We start from the raw sequence: 16078 nt of genomic DNA, 5'->3' as shown, positions 1-16078 counted from the left end.
ATATGGCTCTTTCAACATTTTGGGTTGCCGACCCCTGGCCTAAACTATGAAAAAAACTGCGATTTATAATCCGAAAAATACGGTAGATATCTAATGTATTCATACATTGTTTATGTAGGATATACGCATGTATATATAACCTAATCATATTGTTTCTTGAATTTGAAAATAGCTGACCGTTTTTTTCCCCCTTCTCTGGGATTATATTCCCAGTTTTGATCTCGGACGTCTGGCACATATAGCATATAAGAATATTCTATTACTGTTAAGCAAACTATGAATAATAAAAGATGCCAAAACATGTGTCCTTTATCATAGCTACACGTATGACAAAAAAACGTGTGAAAATCAGAGGTAAGATGAATTAAATGCGCTGACAGTTCATTGCTCCTGCCAAATGAATTGCACTGAGTGGAGTAGATCACCACTCCAAGATGGCGGCCCCTCGTCTCGTCAGTGCCTGTAGACAGTAGCGCTCGATGCTGCGTACCCTTATAAGATGTCTATCTTATACAGTAACTGCTGACACAGCAACATTATCGCTAACTCTTCATACTTCTGAGGTGCACAACAGTTCTCATTGATGTTTTTCAGACCACCACAGAGGTGGTCCTGGTTGTGGAGTTCCACCCCACAGACCCAAACACCATCGTCACCTGTGGCAAGTCCCACATCTTCTTCTGGACCTGGTCAGGGACTTCGCTGGCTCGTAAACAGGGCATTTTTGGGGTGAGACTATTTTCTTTTCTTTTTTAGCAGGCACATATTTCTCTGACTGACGGCGGTCTGGTGTCCTATTTTTTTTTTTTTTTTTTTTTTAGAAATACGACAAGCCAAAGTTCATTCAGTGTCTGGCGTTCCTAAGCAACGGAGACATTTTGACCGGGGATTCTGGCGGAGTCCTCCTGGTCTGGACCAGGAACTCTGCAGAGACCCCCACAGGGAAAGGACCAAGGGGTGAGGAGGACGACCCTGTACTGATGTAATATTACTGCCTTTATCGTGCAATACACGTTGGCACGAGGATGACTCGTGACTTCCTCTGACAGGAAGTAAGTCGTTAGAAGTGTCCGTTATGACAGTGTGGGCGTCGGCTTGTTTGCACAGGGCACGAACACCTAATGCTTCTTTGAATCAGTGTGGAAATTTCAAAACACTCCTTCGCTTATTGGAACCTTTTCAGCCCTTTAATGTGCAACCTTTGTAAACAGGAAGTGAAGGGAAACAGACGGTTGCTGAAACGTAGCCTCTGCTACCCCCTGCTGTCGGATGCATACAAAAGGTCATGTTTGTATAGTCATAATCATGAATAAAATAGTAAATATTTATTTTAATGTATTATGTACATTTATATTTTATGCAACTTTTACATTTTATTGACAAATGTCATGTTTTTATAGTCATAATCATAAATAAAATAGTAAATATTTATTTTAATTTGTTATGTACCGGTATATTCATATTTTATGCAACTTTTACATTTTATTGACAAATGTCATGTTTTTATAGTCATAATCTTAAATAAAATAGTAAATATTTATTTTTATTTATTATGCATATTTATATTTTATGCAACTTTTACATTTTATTGACAAATGTCATGTTTTTATAGTCATAATCTTAAATAGTAAATATTTATTTTAATTTATTATGCATATTTATATTTTATGCAACTTTTACATTTTATTGACAAATGTCATGTTTTTATAGTCATAATCTTAAATAAAATAGTAAATATTTATTTTAATTTATTATGCATATTTATATTTTATGCAACTTTTACATTTTATTGACAAATGTCATGTTTTTATAGTCATAATCTTAAATAAAATAGTAAATATTTATTTTAATTTATTATGCATATTTATATTTTATGCAACTTTTACATTTTATTGACAAATGTCATGTTTTTATAGTCATAATCTTAAATAAAATAGTAAATATTTATTTTAATTTATTATGTATATTTATATTTTATGCAACTTTTACATTTTATTGACAAATGTCATGTTTTTATAGTCATAATCATAAGTAAAATAGTAAATATTTATTTTAATTTATTATGTATATTTATATTTTATGCAACTTTTACTTTTTATTGACAAATGTCATGTTTTATAGTCATAATCATAAGTAAAATAGCAAATATTTATTTTAATTTAATATGTATATTTATATTTTATGCAACTTTGACATTTTATTGACAAATGTCATGTTTTTATAGTCATAATCATAAATAACATAGTCAATATTTATTTTCATTTATTTATGTATATTTATATTTTATGCAACTTTTACATTTTAATGACAATTATCATTTAATATGTAAAAATATGTTTTTGTTGTCTATGTACAGCAGTGGTGCTGAAACCTTTTAATACGTAGAGAAGTAGATAATGCCGTTTTGGTAGAAATGTAGTGTGAATGTTGAAATGCCAAACTGAAATGTTAGCAGTTAACACGCTGTCCAGATAGCGTCAAGTAACAAAAATATGAGCAAAATGCTTTTAAAAAACATAGCATAACAATAGCATGCTTACAGTTAGCATTAGTAAAATACCAAAATATGACAGAGGTGTATACCTGCTAAATTAACCCCAAAAAAAGTCTAATTTTAGCATGCCAAAATGTTAACATGTGTCAGGTACCCAAATATATTACTGAGGTGTGTACCTGAACATTTTTTTTGTTGAAAAAGCTAGCATGCTAAGGTTATTATGCTTCAAGCACCAAAATATGCCTGAGGTTTATACCTACAAAATTAGCACAAAAAACCCCCAAAACACTAGCATAATAATGCTAACAGGTATCATTCGTCAAGTAACAAAATATACGACACTGAGGTGTATGCCTACAAAATGAGCTAAAAAAAAACAAACGCTAGCATACTAACGTTAGCATGCTAACATGTAGCATTCGTCAAGTACCGTATTTTTCGGAGTATAAGTCGCTCCGGAGTATAAGTCGCACCGGCCGAAAATGCATAATAAAGAAGGAAAAAAACATATATAAGTCGCACTGGAGTATAAGTCGCATTTTTTGGGGAAATGTATTTGATAAAAGCCAACACCAAGAATAGACATTTGAAAGGCAATTTAAAATAAATAAAGAATAGTGAACAACAGGCTGAATAAGTGTACGTTATATGAGGCATAAATAACCAACTGAGAACGTGCCTGGTATGTTAACGTAACATATTATGGTAAGAGTCATTCAAATAACTATAGAACATGCTATACGTTTACCAAACAATCTGTCACTCCTAATCGCTAAATCCCATGAAATCTTATACATCTAGTCTCTTACGTGAATGAGATAAATAATATTATTTGATATTTTACGCTAATGTGTTAATAATTTCACACATAAGTCGCTCCTGAGTATAAGTCGCACCCCCGGCCAAACTATGAAAAAAACTGCGACTTATAGTCCGAAAAATGCGGTATTAGAAGTTTACTTTTCTGTTTTATACTTTAGCACATTATATTCCTTTTAGCAGATAGGAATAGAGACACGTTGTATTTATTTTAGCAGATAGGACTAGAGGCATCATTAATGTGTTTGTGTGTGTGTGTGTGTGTGTGTTCTGGCAATGCTTACTTAATGGGGACATGGCTCTGTTTACACAGTCACCTTTAGGGGAGCTCTGACGGTATGGGGACAAAAAAACAGGTCCCCTAAAGGGAAACCTTTTTAAATGATAGTCAGATCCATTCTGAAGATGCCTAAGTGATTTTTAAGCTTTGGCCCATAAAACATGATTACTAGTTAGTTTGAGTGTGAGACATTTGCACAGCAGCCCCCTCATCGGGCTGTAGCTTAACTGTAACTTAAAGTATGATTCACATTCAGAATTTTCCATCCTTCTATATATGGTAGTTGGAGTTGCAGACAACTTCATTACTGCTGAATAGCAGTTTTCAGTAATGTCACAGAAGATGCAGGATTTGCTTTAACATTTAAGTGGTGAAACAGCTGTATTCTGAGGATCATGTCATATTTCATTTGACCTTTTTCTATTTTTTTAATTGGGCCTCAGTAGTCACGTACAAATTTGTGTGAATTATGCAAAATTATTTAAATTTGGTCCCCATGAACCATATTAACTCTTTTTTCCCCAGGGTCCCCAGTAAGAATGATCAGCACATTACTTCATCAATCCAGAGATTTAAAGACGTGTATGAGCTAACTGGGCAGTGGACATTTTACACCATTTTTGTTATGCCTCCACAACCTGTAGAAAGGGTGGTCCTCACAAGTCATGATCAAAAACTTGGTCCCCATTCCAAATTATAACCTGTGTGTGTGTGTGTGTGTGTGTGTGTGTGTGTGTGTGTGTGTGTGTGTGTGTGTGTGTGTGTGTGTGTGTGTGTGTGTGTGTAGCATTTCAGATTAGTCGACTGGTCAAGGGTCACGAGGGCAGTGTGTTCTGCATATGTGAAATGAGGAGTGGCACCCTGCTGACCGGAGGAGGAAAAGACCGAAAGATTATTCTGTGGGACCACGAAATCCGAGCCGAGCGCGACATTGAGGTTTCACACACACACACACACACACACCGTGCAATAAGGTCACATGGCAGGTGGTTTTTTTTTTTTTTTGCACATGCAAGTCTAAACATGTCAACCAATGACATCTGTGTTGCCGAAGGTTCCGGACCAGTACGGAACCATCAGAGCTGTATCCGAGGGGAAGGGAGATGAGTTTTTGGTGGGCACGTCCCGTAATTTTATCCTTCGAGGGACCTTCAACGACGGCTTCACAGTGGAAGTCCAGGTAAGGTGACAGGCACGTGATGCCTTCAGGGACTCCGTGGTGTTGTAAAACTGCCTTCCACGCTTGCGTTCAGGGTCACACGGATGAGCTGTGGGGGTTGGCGTCCCACCCGTCCCGAGAACTGTTCCTGACGTGCGCTCAGGACCGCCTGGTCTGTCTGTGGAACGCCGCCAGTCACAGTCTGCAGTGGAGCAAAAGCGTGGAGGTGAGTCGGGGGATGGGGCGGGCGAAGACTCTTCCGTGACTGACGTCTCCTCCGCAGGAACACGGCCACTGTGCGGACTTCCATCCCAGCGGAGCGGTCGTCGCCATAGGAACGCATTCGGGAAAGTCAGTATGGCCGCACCTTGTCCCCGCCTCGCCACCGCTCTAACGCCGCTGCGTCTGTCCCAAAGGTGGTACGTTCTGGACGCCGAGACCACCGACCTGGTGGCCATCCACACCGACGGCAACGAGCAGCTGTCGGTCATGCGCTTCTCTGTGGGTGAGTGGAGTCGGCCGGCGCGGTGGAAACGAGGGTCAGGGGTGGAGTAATGGGTGGAAAACTAAGTTCCCCTTTTGTGTGTGCAGATGGCGTCCTGCTGGCCGTGGGGTCACATGACAACTTCATTTACCTCTACAGCGTGGCCGACAGAGGACGCAAGTACAGCCGCTACGGGAAATGTTCAGTGAGTTTCATCGTCTCGCCCCAAGATGCTGCGTGGCGGCCATGTTGGGGAAAAATATCTAATACATTTCGCTGCAATTTTCACACATGTACTAATTTTAATCAGTTTTTCTCATGATTTGCTGAAAGTTTAAAAAACAAAAAAAAATTACACTTTTCTCACCCATTCAAAGACTCTTTCGATGAAAATTGTATTTTTTCAACTTTATTGCGACACAAGTCCCTTAAATCTGGACAAAGAATGCATTAATTTCATGAACAAAAAATCAAGAAATTCAATCATTGTTACATAAATAATTAAAATGATATATATTTTTTAAAAGGATTAGACCAGGAGTCTCCTAACTTTTTGACTTGGGGTGGCTGCATTGGGCTAAAAAAATTGAGTTGAGGGCTGAAAGCCGACAATGTAAAGTAATTATATATATATATATATATATATATATATATATATATATATATATACCGGTATGTGTATATATGTAGCTATGTAGCTGGAAAGGACAGATTCACAAACATTATTAGTATTTTTTTCTTTTTATATCTTATTCAGGAAATTATTAGAGTATAGTATATTTCATTGCGATCAATCAGATTTAGTCTGTAGTTAAGTCATAATTAATGGCAGATAAAAGTGTTTTTTCTACAATAATCTGGGCCAGCACAAACCAAGCTGGTGATTTACCAAACATGTATTTTCATGTTCAGCATGTCATTATTTACACTGTTATTGACCAGATTGTATGTGTGTGTGTGTTTTCCAGGGTCACTCCAGTTACATCACACACTTGGACTGGTCACCTGACAACAACTTCATCATGTCCAACTCTGGCGACTACGAGATTCTTTACTGTGAGTCCGCAAAGGCGTCATTGAAGGCGTCGTGACACGTTCATTCATGACCTGCTGCCGTTTTATTTCATCCTTTTAGGGGACGTTCCAAACGGCTGCAAACTGATCAGGAATAAATCCGAGTGTAAAGACATCGACTGGGCGACTTACACCTGCGTGCTGGGATACCATGTGTTTGGTCAGTACACTGCGTGCGTGCGTGCGTGCGTGCGTGCGTGCGTGCGTGCGTGCGTGCGTGCGTGCGTGCGTGCGTGCGTGCGTGCGTGCGTGCGTGCGTGCGTGCGTGCGTGCGTGCGTGCGTGCGTGCGTGCGTGCGTGCGTGCGTGCGTGCGTGCGTGCGTATCATCATCCTTTATATTAAAGGGGAACTTCACTTTTTTGCAACTCATTCACAATCCTTATGTAAGAAAAGAACACAGTGTATTTTCTGAACTATAGAGTGCATCGGTATATAAGCCACACCCACTAAACATATGTTTCCCTTTTTTAGCCGCACCAGACTATAAAGCCGCAGATATATACACATTGTGAAATTAGTTATTTTCACAGAAATATTTTGTAAATGTTTGTTTACATACCAGCAGCACGGTGGAAGAGGGGTTAGTGCGTCTGCCTCACAATACGAAGGTCCTGAGTCGTTCTGAGTTAAATCCCGGGCTCGGGATCTTTCTGTGTGGAGTTTGCATGTTCTCCCCGTGACTGCGTGGGTTCCCTCCGGGTACTCTGGCTTCCTCCCACCTCCAAAGACATGCACGTGAGGATAGGTTGATTGGCAACACTAAATGGTCCCTAGTGTGTGAATGTGAGTGTGAATGTTGTCTGTCTATCTGTGTTGGCCCTGTGATGAGGTGGCGACTTGTCCAGGGTGCAGCTGAGATAGGCTCCAGCACCCCCCGTGACCCCAAAAGGGACAAGCGGTAGAAAATGGATGGATGGATGTTTACATACCTTAATTGTTTCCAAACGGTGTCTGTAACGCGGCAGTAAAATGGTGGATCAAACAAAACAGAAGTCATCGTAATGGACCCACTAGCTGCGCAAGCTGGCTCTCCAATCAGCTAAACAGACTCAGTAACTCCACGGTGACGTTTTGGTGAATTTACGAAACTGAAAAAATACAAAAAGAATGCCATTGTAAGTTGATAATACTAACACAGACACTCGTAAACCTAAGTAAGCAAGTAAGAATTATTTTAGTTATATTGTAAAATTTACAAACGTTGCTTGGAGTGATGAATGAAGAATCTATACGAGTAGTGGCGCTATGGACGGCTAGAAGACAGAACGGCACTTGCACTTCCGGTTGAAAGCACTAAATGGAAGGACACTGCAGCACCTGCAGTGAGCGAGCTTGTCCAAAAAATGGCGCCATGACACAAACAACACACCATTTCAGTGGCTTTGCATGTGTTTAAGGAAAACTATTTGCAATATGGCCGTCAGCGAAGAAAAAAACATAAATTAACCGCAGCTTTTTTAAGCCTTAGGGTTCAAAGCGTAAGAACAAAAATAGCAGCTTATAGTCCGTACATTTTATCTATCCATCTATCCCGCCCATAATGCACTTTAGAAAAGAAAAAACAACCCAAAACTCAATTTACAAGTTGTGACCTGAATATTATCCAAGTATTGGCGACATAAAGTCGTTATTATAAGTGCTAAAGTCGAGGAACTACTTTTAGTAACACGGCGCTTTAATCACCGAGCGGTAGCTAGCTAATGCAGCTATTGAGCTGCTGCATCGCCTCTGAGTTGGTAAAAGTTAACTCGAGATCACAAATCATGCCTCTCATCTGGACAGTAGAATGTAGTGGCTATAAATCCAGAATTTGGTCCACTCTGAAATTCTATTTGACATTGCGAGGATCGACACGAAAAGACGCTCATTTGTGTCACCTTTTTTTTTTTTTTTTTTTTTCGCTTTTATCTTGTACAGTAAGTGATTGTTTTGTCTTTTTTGCCATTTCGCTATACTGCTACATGCTGGATCTGTCTATCCCACAGCTTGTAAAACTTGTCGATCATCCTCCTTATATTCCGGATCAAAAATATAAGTTTCTGGATCATCATTTGTCCCAAAGTAGTATTTGTTGTCCGTCATGTATAGTAGTGTTTTTGTTTTTGAAGGAAATTGTCAGGTTCAAACACTGATGACATCTATTAAACAAGACAAGAGGCAAAGAATTAAACAGAGTCATAATTCAATTTGGACTCAATATTGACAAGAGTCGTCTGTACACTGTACCCTTGTACAGTATCTCAGCACGCTCTGCCAAAAGATTGCACGCCTCCTTCTTTTATTTTGTACCCTCCCCGACCACATGGCCACCGCTGTTTCCAAAGGACAAAGGTCGCAAAAAGGTCGTAAACAATTCACAGAAAAGGTCAGTTCAAAAAGAGTTCGTAAAATAGTTCCAAAAGAGGTCCATAAAACAGTTCAAAAAGAGGTCGTCAGGAAATTGGGCAGATCCTGTCTTCTCTCCGCTTTGAAGTCCTTGGGTTAGAACAATATCTTTCTGTTGATTACCATACATGAAAGAACACAGGAACACCTTCATCTTGCTACCCCCCCTAAACAGTGGAGTTTTACGAGCCTTACTCTTGGTAGGTTTCAAAGACAGCTTTTGTCTTCTCACCAGACCCTCAATGTAATAACAAAGTTTTTGTGATAATTTAGAAACAATTATTCTAACAGAAATAGTAAATACCGTGATGCGATGTGAAATCAGTGCACTGCAGAAATGCTTGAAATTAGTAAAATACGTAAATATTACATGTTATGAATATTACTACATTACATATATACTTAGTGTGTATATAAAACGTTGATGGGTTTTGAATGTTTTTTTAGTTATTTTTATAGGCGGAATAGATAACCTGCATTGTTAGACTCCTCTTGCTAGCGTTTATTTTAGTTATAATGCATAAAAAAGGCAAGACAGGTGTGCTTGTCTCTCATAAGGCGTGGGAATTAGGCGTTGTCCTTGAATGATAAACCTGTTTGTGTGTCAGGTGTGTGGCCGGAGGGATCAGACGGGACCGACATCAACGCTCTCATCAGGTCGCACAACCGGAAGGTGATGGCGCTGGCAGATGATTTCTGTAAGGTTCACCTGTTTGCGTACCCGTGCTCCACCTTCAAGGTGAGTCAAAGCTGTGGCCCCACGCCACACCCTCTTCTCAAGAGTTGGAAATATCCTTAACCCAAGCTAAAACCCTGACCCAAGACCTAACCATAATCTGACAACCGGCCCCAGTCCCAAATTTCAATCCCAAACCTGACCCAAATCGTGGATGGGTACCGGATCAGGTACTTTTTTGGATTTACGTGAAATCCAATGGTGCAATGTCCGCAGTACCTGGGTTGTGCTTGACGTCACCCCCGGTTGCCGACGCTTTGGCACTTGGCGATCACTCCAGCAGCACCGAGAGCGTACTCCGCCAAACTACCTTTAGGGAATGTTGCCATTTTCAATGCCAACATAGGAATTTGAATTTAAAAACACTTCAACATACGTACGGCTCCACTTTTACAAAAATGTGCTCGCTTGATGATAACACATTGCCTTTGCTGTTGATTGCATGGCCATTTCAACACCTATAAATGTGTTTATGGAAATCAAACAGTCAAACAGCTGTTGTTAAATAAGTACAATACTTACAGTACCAACACTTTAAAGCGCAACCAAAAACACCATGAATTAAACACTACTGCCATCTAACGTCTTGGACTTGCAACTGTACCTACTCAGTGGCCTAGTGGTTAGAGTGTCCGTCCTGAGATCGGTAGGTTGGGAGTTCAAATCCCGGCCGAGTCATACCAAAGACTATAAAAATGGGACCCATTACCTCCCTGCTTGGCACTCAGCATCAAGGGTTGGAATTGGGGGTTAAATCACCAAAATGATTCCCGGGCGCAGCCACCGCTGCTGCCCACTGCTCCCCTCACCTCCCAGGGGGTGATCAAGGGTGATGGGTCAAATGCAGAGAATAATTTCGCCACACCTAGTGTGTGTGTGACAATCATTGGGACTTTAACTTTAACTTTAATTGCAACTTTTTGCCATACTTTCAAATGATAATATGATGATAATAAAACAAGAAATAACAACTGGACAGCAGTTATCAGCTCATTTGTTTAAATGTTGCAATAAAAATGAGGTTTTATTATCAAAAACAAGTAACATTTATTAACACACAAAAGTACTGAAAATTGATTCCCAGGTACCGCTCCAAAAGTTAAGTAAGACTCCACTTTTCCAAAAATGCCAAAATATACATTGGCTTTCCTATTGACATACTACTGATTAGCATTAGCAGTTTTACATGGCGATTTCAACATTTCCAAATTTGTCAATGAAAACTACAACTAAGATGCACGATACAATCACACAGCCGGTGCGTAATAAGTACAATACTTAAAGTATTAACCCCTTTTAGGGCACAACAAAAAACTAAAACTACCGTATTTTCCGCACCATAAGCCGCCCTGGGTTATAAGCCGCGCCTTCAATGAACGGCATATTTCAAAACTTTGTCCACCTATAAGCCGCCCCGTGTTATAAGCCGCATCTAACTGCGCTAAAGGAATGTCAAAAAAACAGTCAGATAGGTCAGTCAAACTTTAATAATATATTAAAAACCAGCGTGATGTGGGCGCGCATGGAGTCGTATATCAACATGGACGGAGCTGCGTGAAAAAAGCCACCCGGCCTCTTCGCGTAAACTTACCTTAACCACTCGCTCATCTTTTCTTCATCCATCCATCCATCCCTTCGAGTTAGCTTTTATGATGACGCCGGCTGGAAAGGTCTCTTTTGGCAAGGTCTTCCTTTTGAATATCACCATGGGTGGAAGTTTCTGGCCATTAGCATGGCAAGCTAGAACCACAGTGAAGGATGACTTCTCATTCCCTGTGGTGCGAATATTCACCGTACGTGCTCCCGTTGTATCCACAGTGCGGTTCACAGGAATATCAAAAGTCAGTGGAACCTCGTCCATGTTGATAATGTTCTCTGGCCGGATCTTTTTTTCAGCTATCTTGTTTTTACAATATGCACGGAAAGTAGCCAGCTTTTCTTGAAAGTCTTTAGGCAGTTGCTGTGAAATAGTAGTCCGTGTGCGGATGGAGAGATTGCGTCTTTTCATGAACCGGAAACCTGTCGCTTAGTAGGAGCCATTTTGTGGTCTTTACAGATGTAAACACACAAAGGAAATGAAACGTAATATCCGCGCGCTTCTTCTTCTTCTACGGGGGCGGGTGGTTGCTTACAGTAGAAGAAGAAGCGCTTCCTGTTCTATGGGGGCGGGTGCTTACCTTGGCGGTTGCACTTCCTCTTCTACGGGGAAAAAAGATGGCGGCTGTTTACAGCTCATTTTTGAATGTTGCAATATTATAATATGATTTTTTTTATATGAAATACAATATTAACACACACAAGCACCGAAAATTAGTATTGTAGGTAAGTAAGAATAACAAAAGTTACGTAAGGCTTCACTTTTCCAAAAATGTGCTAACTTGATGCTAATATACATTGGCTTTGCTATTGACATTCTACTGATTAGCATTAGCGATTTTACATGGCGATTTCAACACCTTCAAATTTGTCAATGAAAACTACAATTTAGATGCACGTTACAATCAAACAGCTGTTGGTTAATAATTAGAATACTTACAGTATTAACTCTTTTTACAATAAATAACAAAACACCATAAGCTATACATTACTGCCATCTGTTGGACTTGAAAAAATGTTGTCATACTTGAAAATTAGATAGTTAATAAAGAATAATTAAACAAGATATAACAATCGGACAGCAGTTGTCATAATCAGCTCATTTTTAAATGTTGCAATAAAAAAATTAGATTTTATCCGTTGCATAATAGGTACAAGACTTACTGTATTAACACTTTTTAGGGCGCAACAAAACACTATAAACTACTGTTTTGGACTTGCAACTGTAACTGCAACTTATTGTCATACTTGAAAATTAAATAATAAAGAAAAATGTATATAACTGGACAGCAGTTATGATAATCAGCTCATTTTCAAATGTTGAAATAAAAAATGTGATCCATCCATCCATTTTCTACCGCTTGTCCCTTTCTGGGGCGCGGGGGTTGCTGGAGCCTATCTCAGCATGTCATCAGAAAACAAAAACAATTATTTGTTAACGCACAAACTACCGAAAACACCAGTATCTGTTCAAATGTGAACGGTACCTATCCCTCACCTCAACTCCAGACCCAAACATAAACTTAATCCTTAACCTCGCCATCTTTAACCCTAATCCCACCCCCAACTGCAACCCCATCCCCATTTTGACCTTAATCCGAATCCCAATAAAAAAGGAGATTTTATCCGCTGCATAATAGGTACAAGACTTACAGTATTAACACTTTTTAGGGCGCAACAAAACACCATAAACTATAAACTACTGTCTTGGACTTGCAACTGTAACTGCAATTTATTGTCATACTTGAAAATGAAATAATAAAGAAAAATGTATATTTATAACTGGACAGCAGTTATGATAATCAGCTCATTTTCAAATGTTGAAATAAAAAATTAGACGTCATCAAAAAACAAAAACAGTTATATGTTAACGCACAAACTACCGAAAACACCAGTATCTGTTCAAATGTGACGGTACCCATCCCTCACCTCAACTCCAGACCCAAACATAAACTTAATCCTTAACCTCGCCATCTTTAACCCTAATCCCACCCCCAACTGCAACCCCATCCCCATTTTAACCTTAATCCGAATCCCAATAAAAAAGGAGATTTTATCCGCTGCATAATAGGTACAAGACTTACAGTATTAACACTTTTTAGGGCGCAACAAAACACCATAAACTATAAACTACTGTCTTGGACTTGCAACTGTAACTGCAATTTATTGTCATACTTGAAAATGAAATAATAAAGAAAAATGTATATTTATAACTGGACAGCAGTTATGATAATCAGCTCATTTTCAAATGTTGAAATAAAAAATTAGACGTCATCAAAAAACAAAAACAGTTATTTGTTAACGCACAAACTACCGAAAACACCAGTATCTGTTCAAATGTGAACGGTACCCATCCCTCACCTCAACTCCAGACCCAAACATAAACTTAATCCTTAACCTCGCCATCTTTAACCCTAATCCCACCCCCAACTGCAACCCCATCCCCATTTTAACCTTCATCCGAATCCCAATAAAAAAGGAGATTTTATCCGCTGCATAATAGGTACAAGACTTACAGTATTAACACTTTTTAGGGCGCAACAAAACACCATAAACTATAAACTACTGTCTTGGACTTGTAACTGCAATTTATTGGCATACTTGAAAATTAAATAATAAAGAAAAATGTATATTTATAACTGGACAGCAGTTATGATAATCAGCTCATTTTCAAATGTTGAAATAAAAAATTAGACGTCATCAAAAAACAAAAACAGTTATTTGTTAACGCACAAAGTACCGAAAATACCAGTATCTGTTCAAATGTGACGGTACCCATCCCTCACCTCAACTCCAGACCCAAACATAAACGTAATCCTTAACCTCGCCTTAACCCTAATCCCACCCCCAACTGCAACCCCATCCCCATTTTAACCTTAATCCGAATCCCACCCTTAACCCTAATAGTCTGTAAAAAATGTTTGTGTGTGTGTGTGCACAGGCTCCCAGCCACAAGTACAGCGCGCACAGCAGTCACGTGACCAACGTCAGCTTCATGCACAACGACAGTCACCTGATCTCAACGGGCGGGAAGGACACCAGCATCATGCAGTGGCGACTGGTGGAGAAGTCGACCAGCTCGCTGACCGACAGCCACCCCGTGCCCGCCCCCTCTAGAGCGGACCCCGTCCCCGCCCCCACCAGGGCGGACCCCGTCTCTGCACCCTGCAGGGTGGACCCCGTCCCCGCCCCCTGCAGGGTGGACCCCGTCCCCGCCCCCTTCAAGGCGGACCCCGTCCCCGTCCCCGCTCCTTGCAGGGCGAACCCCGTCCCCGCCCCCTCCAGGGCGGACCCCGTCCCTGGTCCCACCGAGGACGGCGCCCTTCCCCCGACGGCCAACGGGGCCCTAGAGTTGTCGACGGAAACGCCCCCGCCGCCCACCGAGTTGTCGACGGAAACACCCCCGCCGCCCGCCGACCTAGCGCTGCCCGCCTTGGAATTAACTCCGCCCCCCTCCGAGGCGAGTCCGCCCCCGTCCGACAGCACGGTGAGTTTGAAGGACAGCCTGGACCCCAGCGACGACGCGGCCACGCCCAGCGACGAGGGCCTTCCCCCTCTCACGCCCCCCACATAGGAGCGTGCGCGCGGGGACACATTTCAAGAAGTCTCAGTGGGACACAACCTGCATTGACATATTCCTCTCCAATTTCAAAACAATTGTTTTCATCGCTGAGATGTTTTTACATGTCATTTTAAATCCTCCTCCATGATTCTTTTGTGAGAAATCTTTTTTTTAAACGTCAGAGTTTGTCGGCGGCCAGCCTGTTTTGTAAGACGTTTTAATGATGCTTTTGTAACGGACAACGCTTCAAAGTAATCCCTCACTGCGGACTGCAGGCGAACACAACATAGGCCTCGTTCACACTGCAGGTCAATTCCCTTGTTTTCCCCAATATGCGGCCTGAATCGGATTTTTTTCATGTCAGTGCGATTTCGTATTTTTACATATCTCTTTTATATGTGGAATTAAATATATATGCGATGCGTCCTTTTTTGAACGCTCCCGCGCTCAGGTCGCATTCTTCCGACCAGAACGTCATCAAAATAATCATAATTATTCGTCAATATAGGCGGTTAAAAAATAAATAGTTAACAGGGTAAAAATAAAATGTTTTGGGAACTCACGGTTGAGTTCCACCACTCCTGTCTCAGACTGCTCGTAGCAAAATATCCCGTAAAACTGCGAGAGACAAAATACTTGTCCTCTTCTTTCTTAATATTCTACGTACGATAATTTGGTTTAGAAAATGTTGAGCGTAATTGCACAAAATCCTTGAAATTGCCACAAACGCATCAGACTGTGGAAAGTATGTTTACTTCCGTAAACAATGCAATGCGTGCGGCGTTATGACGTCATATCCGCAGGCGGGTCACATTCTCCATCGCATTTTTTTGTAACATGAAAAGATGGGATTTGACCAAAAAAAAAATCCGACCCTGCAGTGTAAACGTAGCCATGAACTTCCAAAACTGTGACTAACAATGTTAAGGAGAAACTGGAGTGAAGTGTGTTTCCGTTAGCGCCAGGAGGCATCGTTTTTAAGATTTAAAAACAGGCGGCCAATCAGGAGCGAGTATTCCCGGTGGACTCATCTGATTGGTTGGAATTACCTCTGGACCGTATGTCTTCACAAATGTCCATTCTGCCTTCCAAAAAAGTTGTCTGCTTGTTTTTGTTTTTTTTTGTTTTGTTTTTTACGCTGGTGTGTGAAGTGCCACACCTTCATCGAGGGGCGGGGCTAGGACTGCTCTTTTTAGGGGAACTTTCTGGATTCAAATGTTATGTGACGTTAATCATGTTCAAGTGAGCCATTCTTGTCTTCTGTCATGCATTCCTGTAAAGTACGTGGACCGTGGATGCAAATAAAAACGGATGACAAATTAGACTTTATTGCATTCATTGCTATTACCGTATTTTTCGGAGTGCAAGTCGCACCGGCCGAAAATGCATAATAAAGAAGGGGAAAAACATATATAAGTCGCATTTTTGGGGGAAATTTATTTGATAAAACCCAACACCAAGAATAGACATTTGAAAGGCAATTTA

At 40.6% G+C, this 16078-nt stretch overlaps 1 protein-coding gene across 1 annotated transcript in view; it reads left to right on the top strand.

The window, feature by feature from the left end:
• LOC133610500 (echinoderm microtubule-associated protein-like 4) overlaps positions 1 to 15915 on the top strand; it is a 53802-nt gene extending 37887 nt beyond the window's left edge. The window contains 12 exon segments of the mRNA XM_061966824.1: positions 595 to 729; positions 822 to 957; positions 4384 to 4532; positions 4651 to 4776; positions 4850 to 4981; positions 5039 to 5106; positions 5172 to 5260; positions 5347 to 5444; positions 6208 to 6295; positions 6375 to 6473; positions 9308 to 9438; positions 13973 to 15915. Of these exon segments, the coding sequence (XP_061822808.1) occupies positions 595 to 729; positions 822 to 957; positions 4384 to 4532; positions 4651 to 4776; positions 4850 to 4981; positions 5039 to 5106; positions 5172 to 5260; positions 5347 to 5444; positions 6208 to 6295; positions 6375 to 6473; positions 9308 to 9438; positions 13973 to 14605 (1884 nt within the window). The 3' untranslated portion in view covers positions 14606 to 15915.
• Positions 15916 to 16078: the final 163 nt, after the last annotated feature.

The sequence above is a fragment of the Nerophis lumbriciformis genome, linkage group LG02 (assembly GCF_033978685.3).
Source record: "Nerophis lumbriciformis linkage group LG02, RoL_Nlum_v2.1, whole genome shotgun sequence".
Lineage (NCBI taxonomy): Eukaryota > Metazoa > Chordata > Actinopteri > Syngnathiformes > Syngnathidae > Nerophis > Nerophis lumbriciformis.
This window is presented reverse-complemented; position numbering and strand designations above follow the sequence as displayed.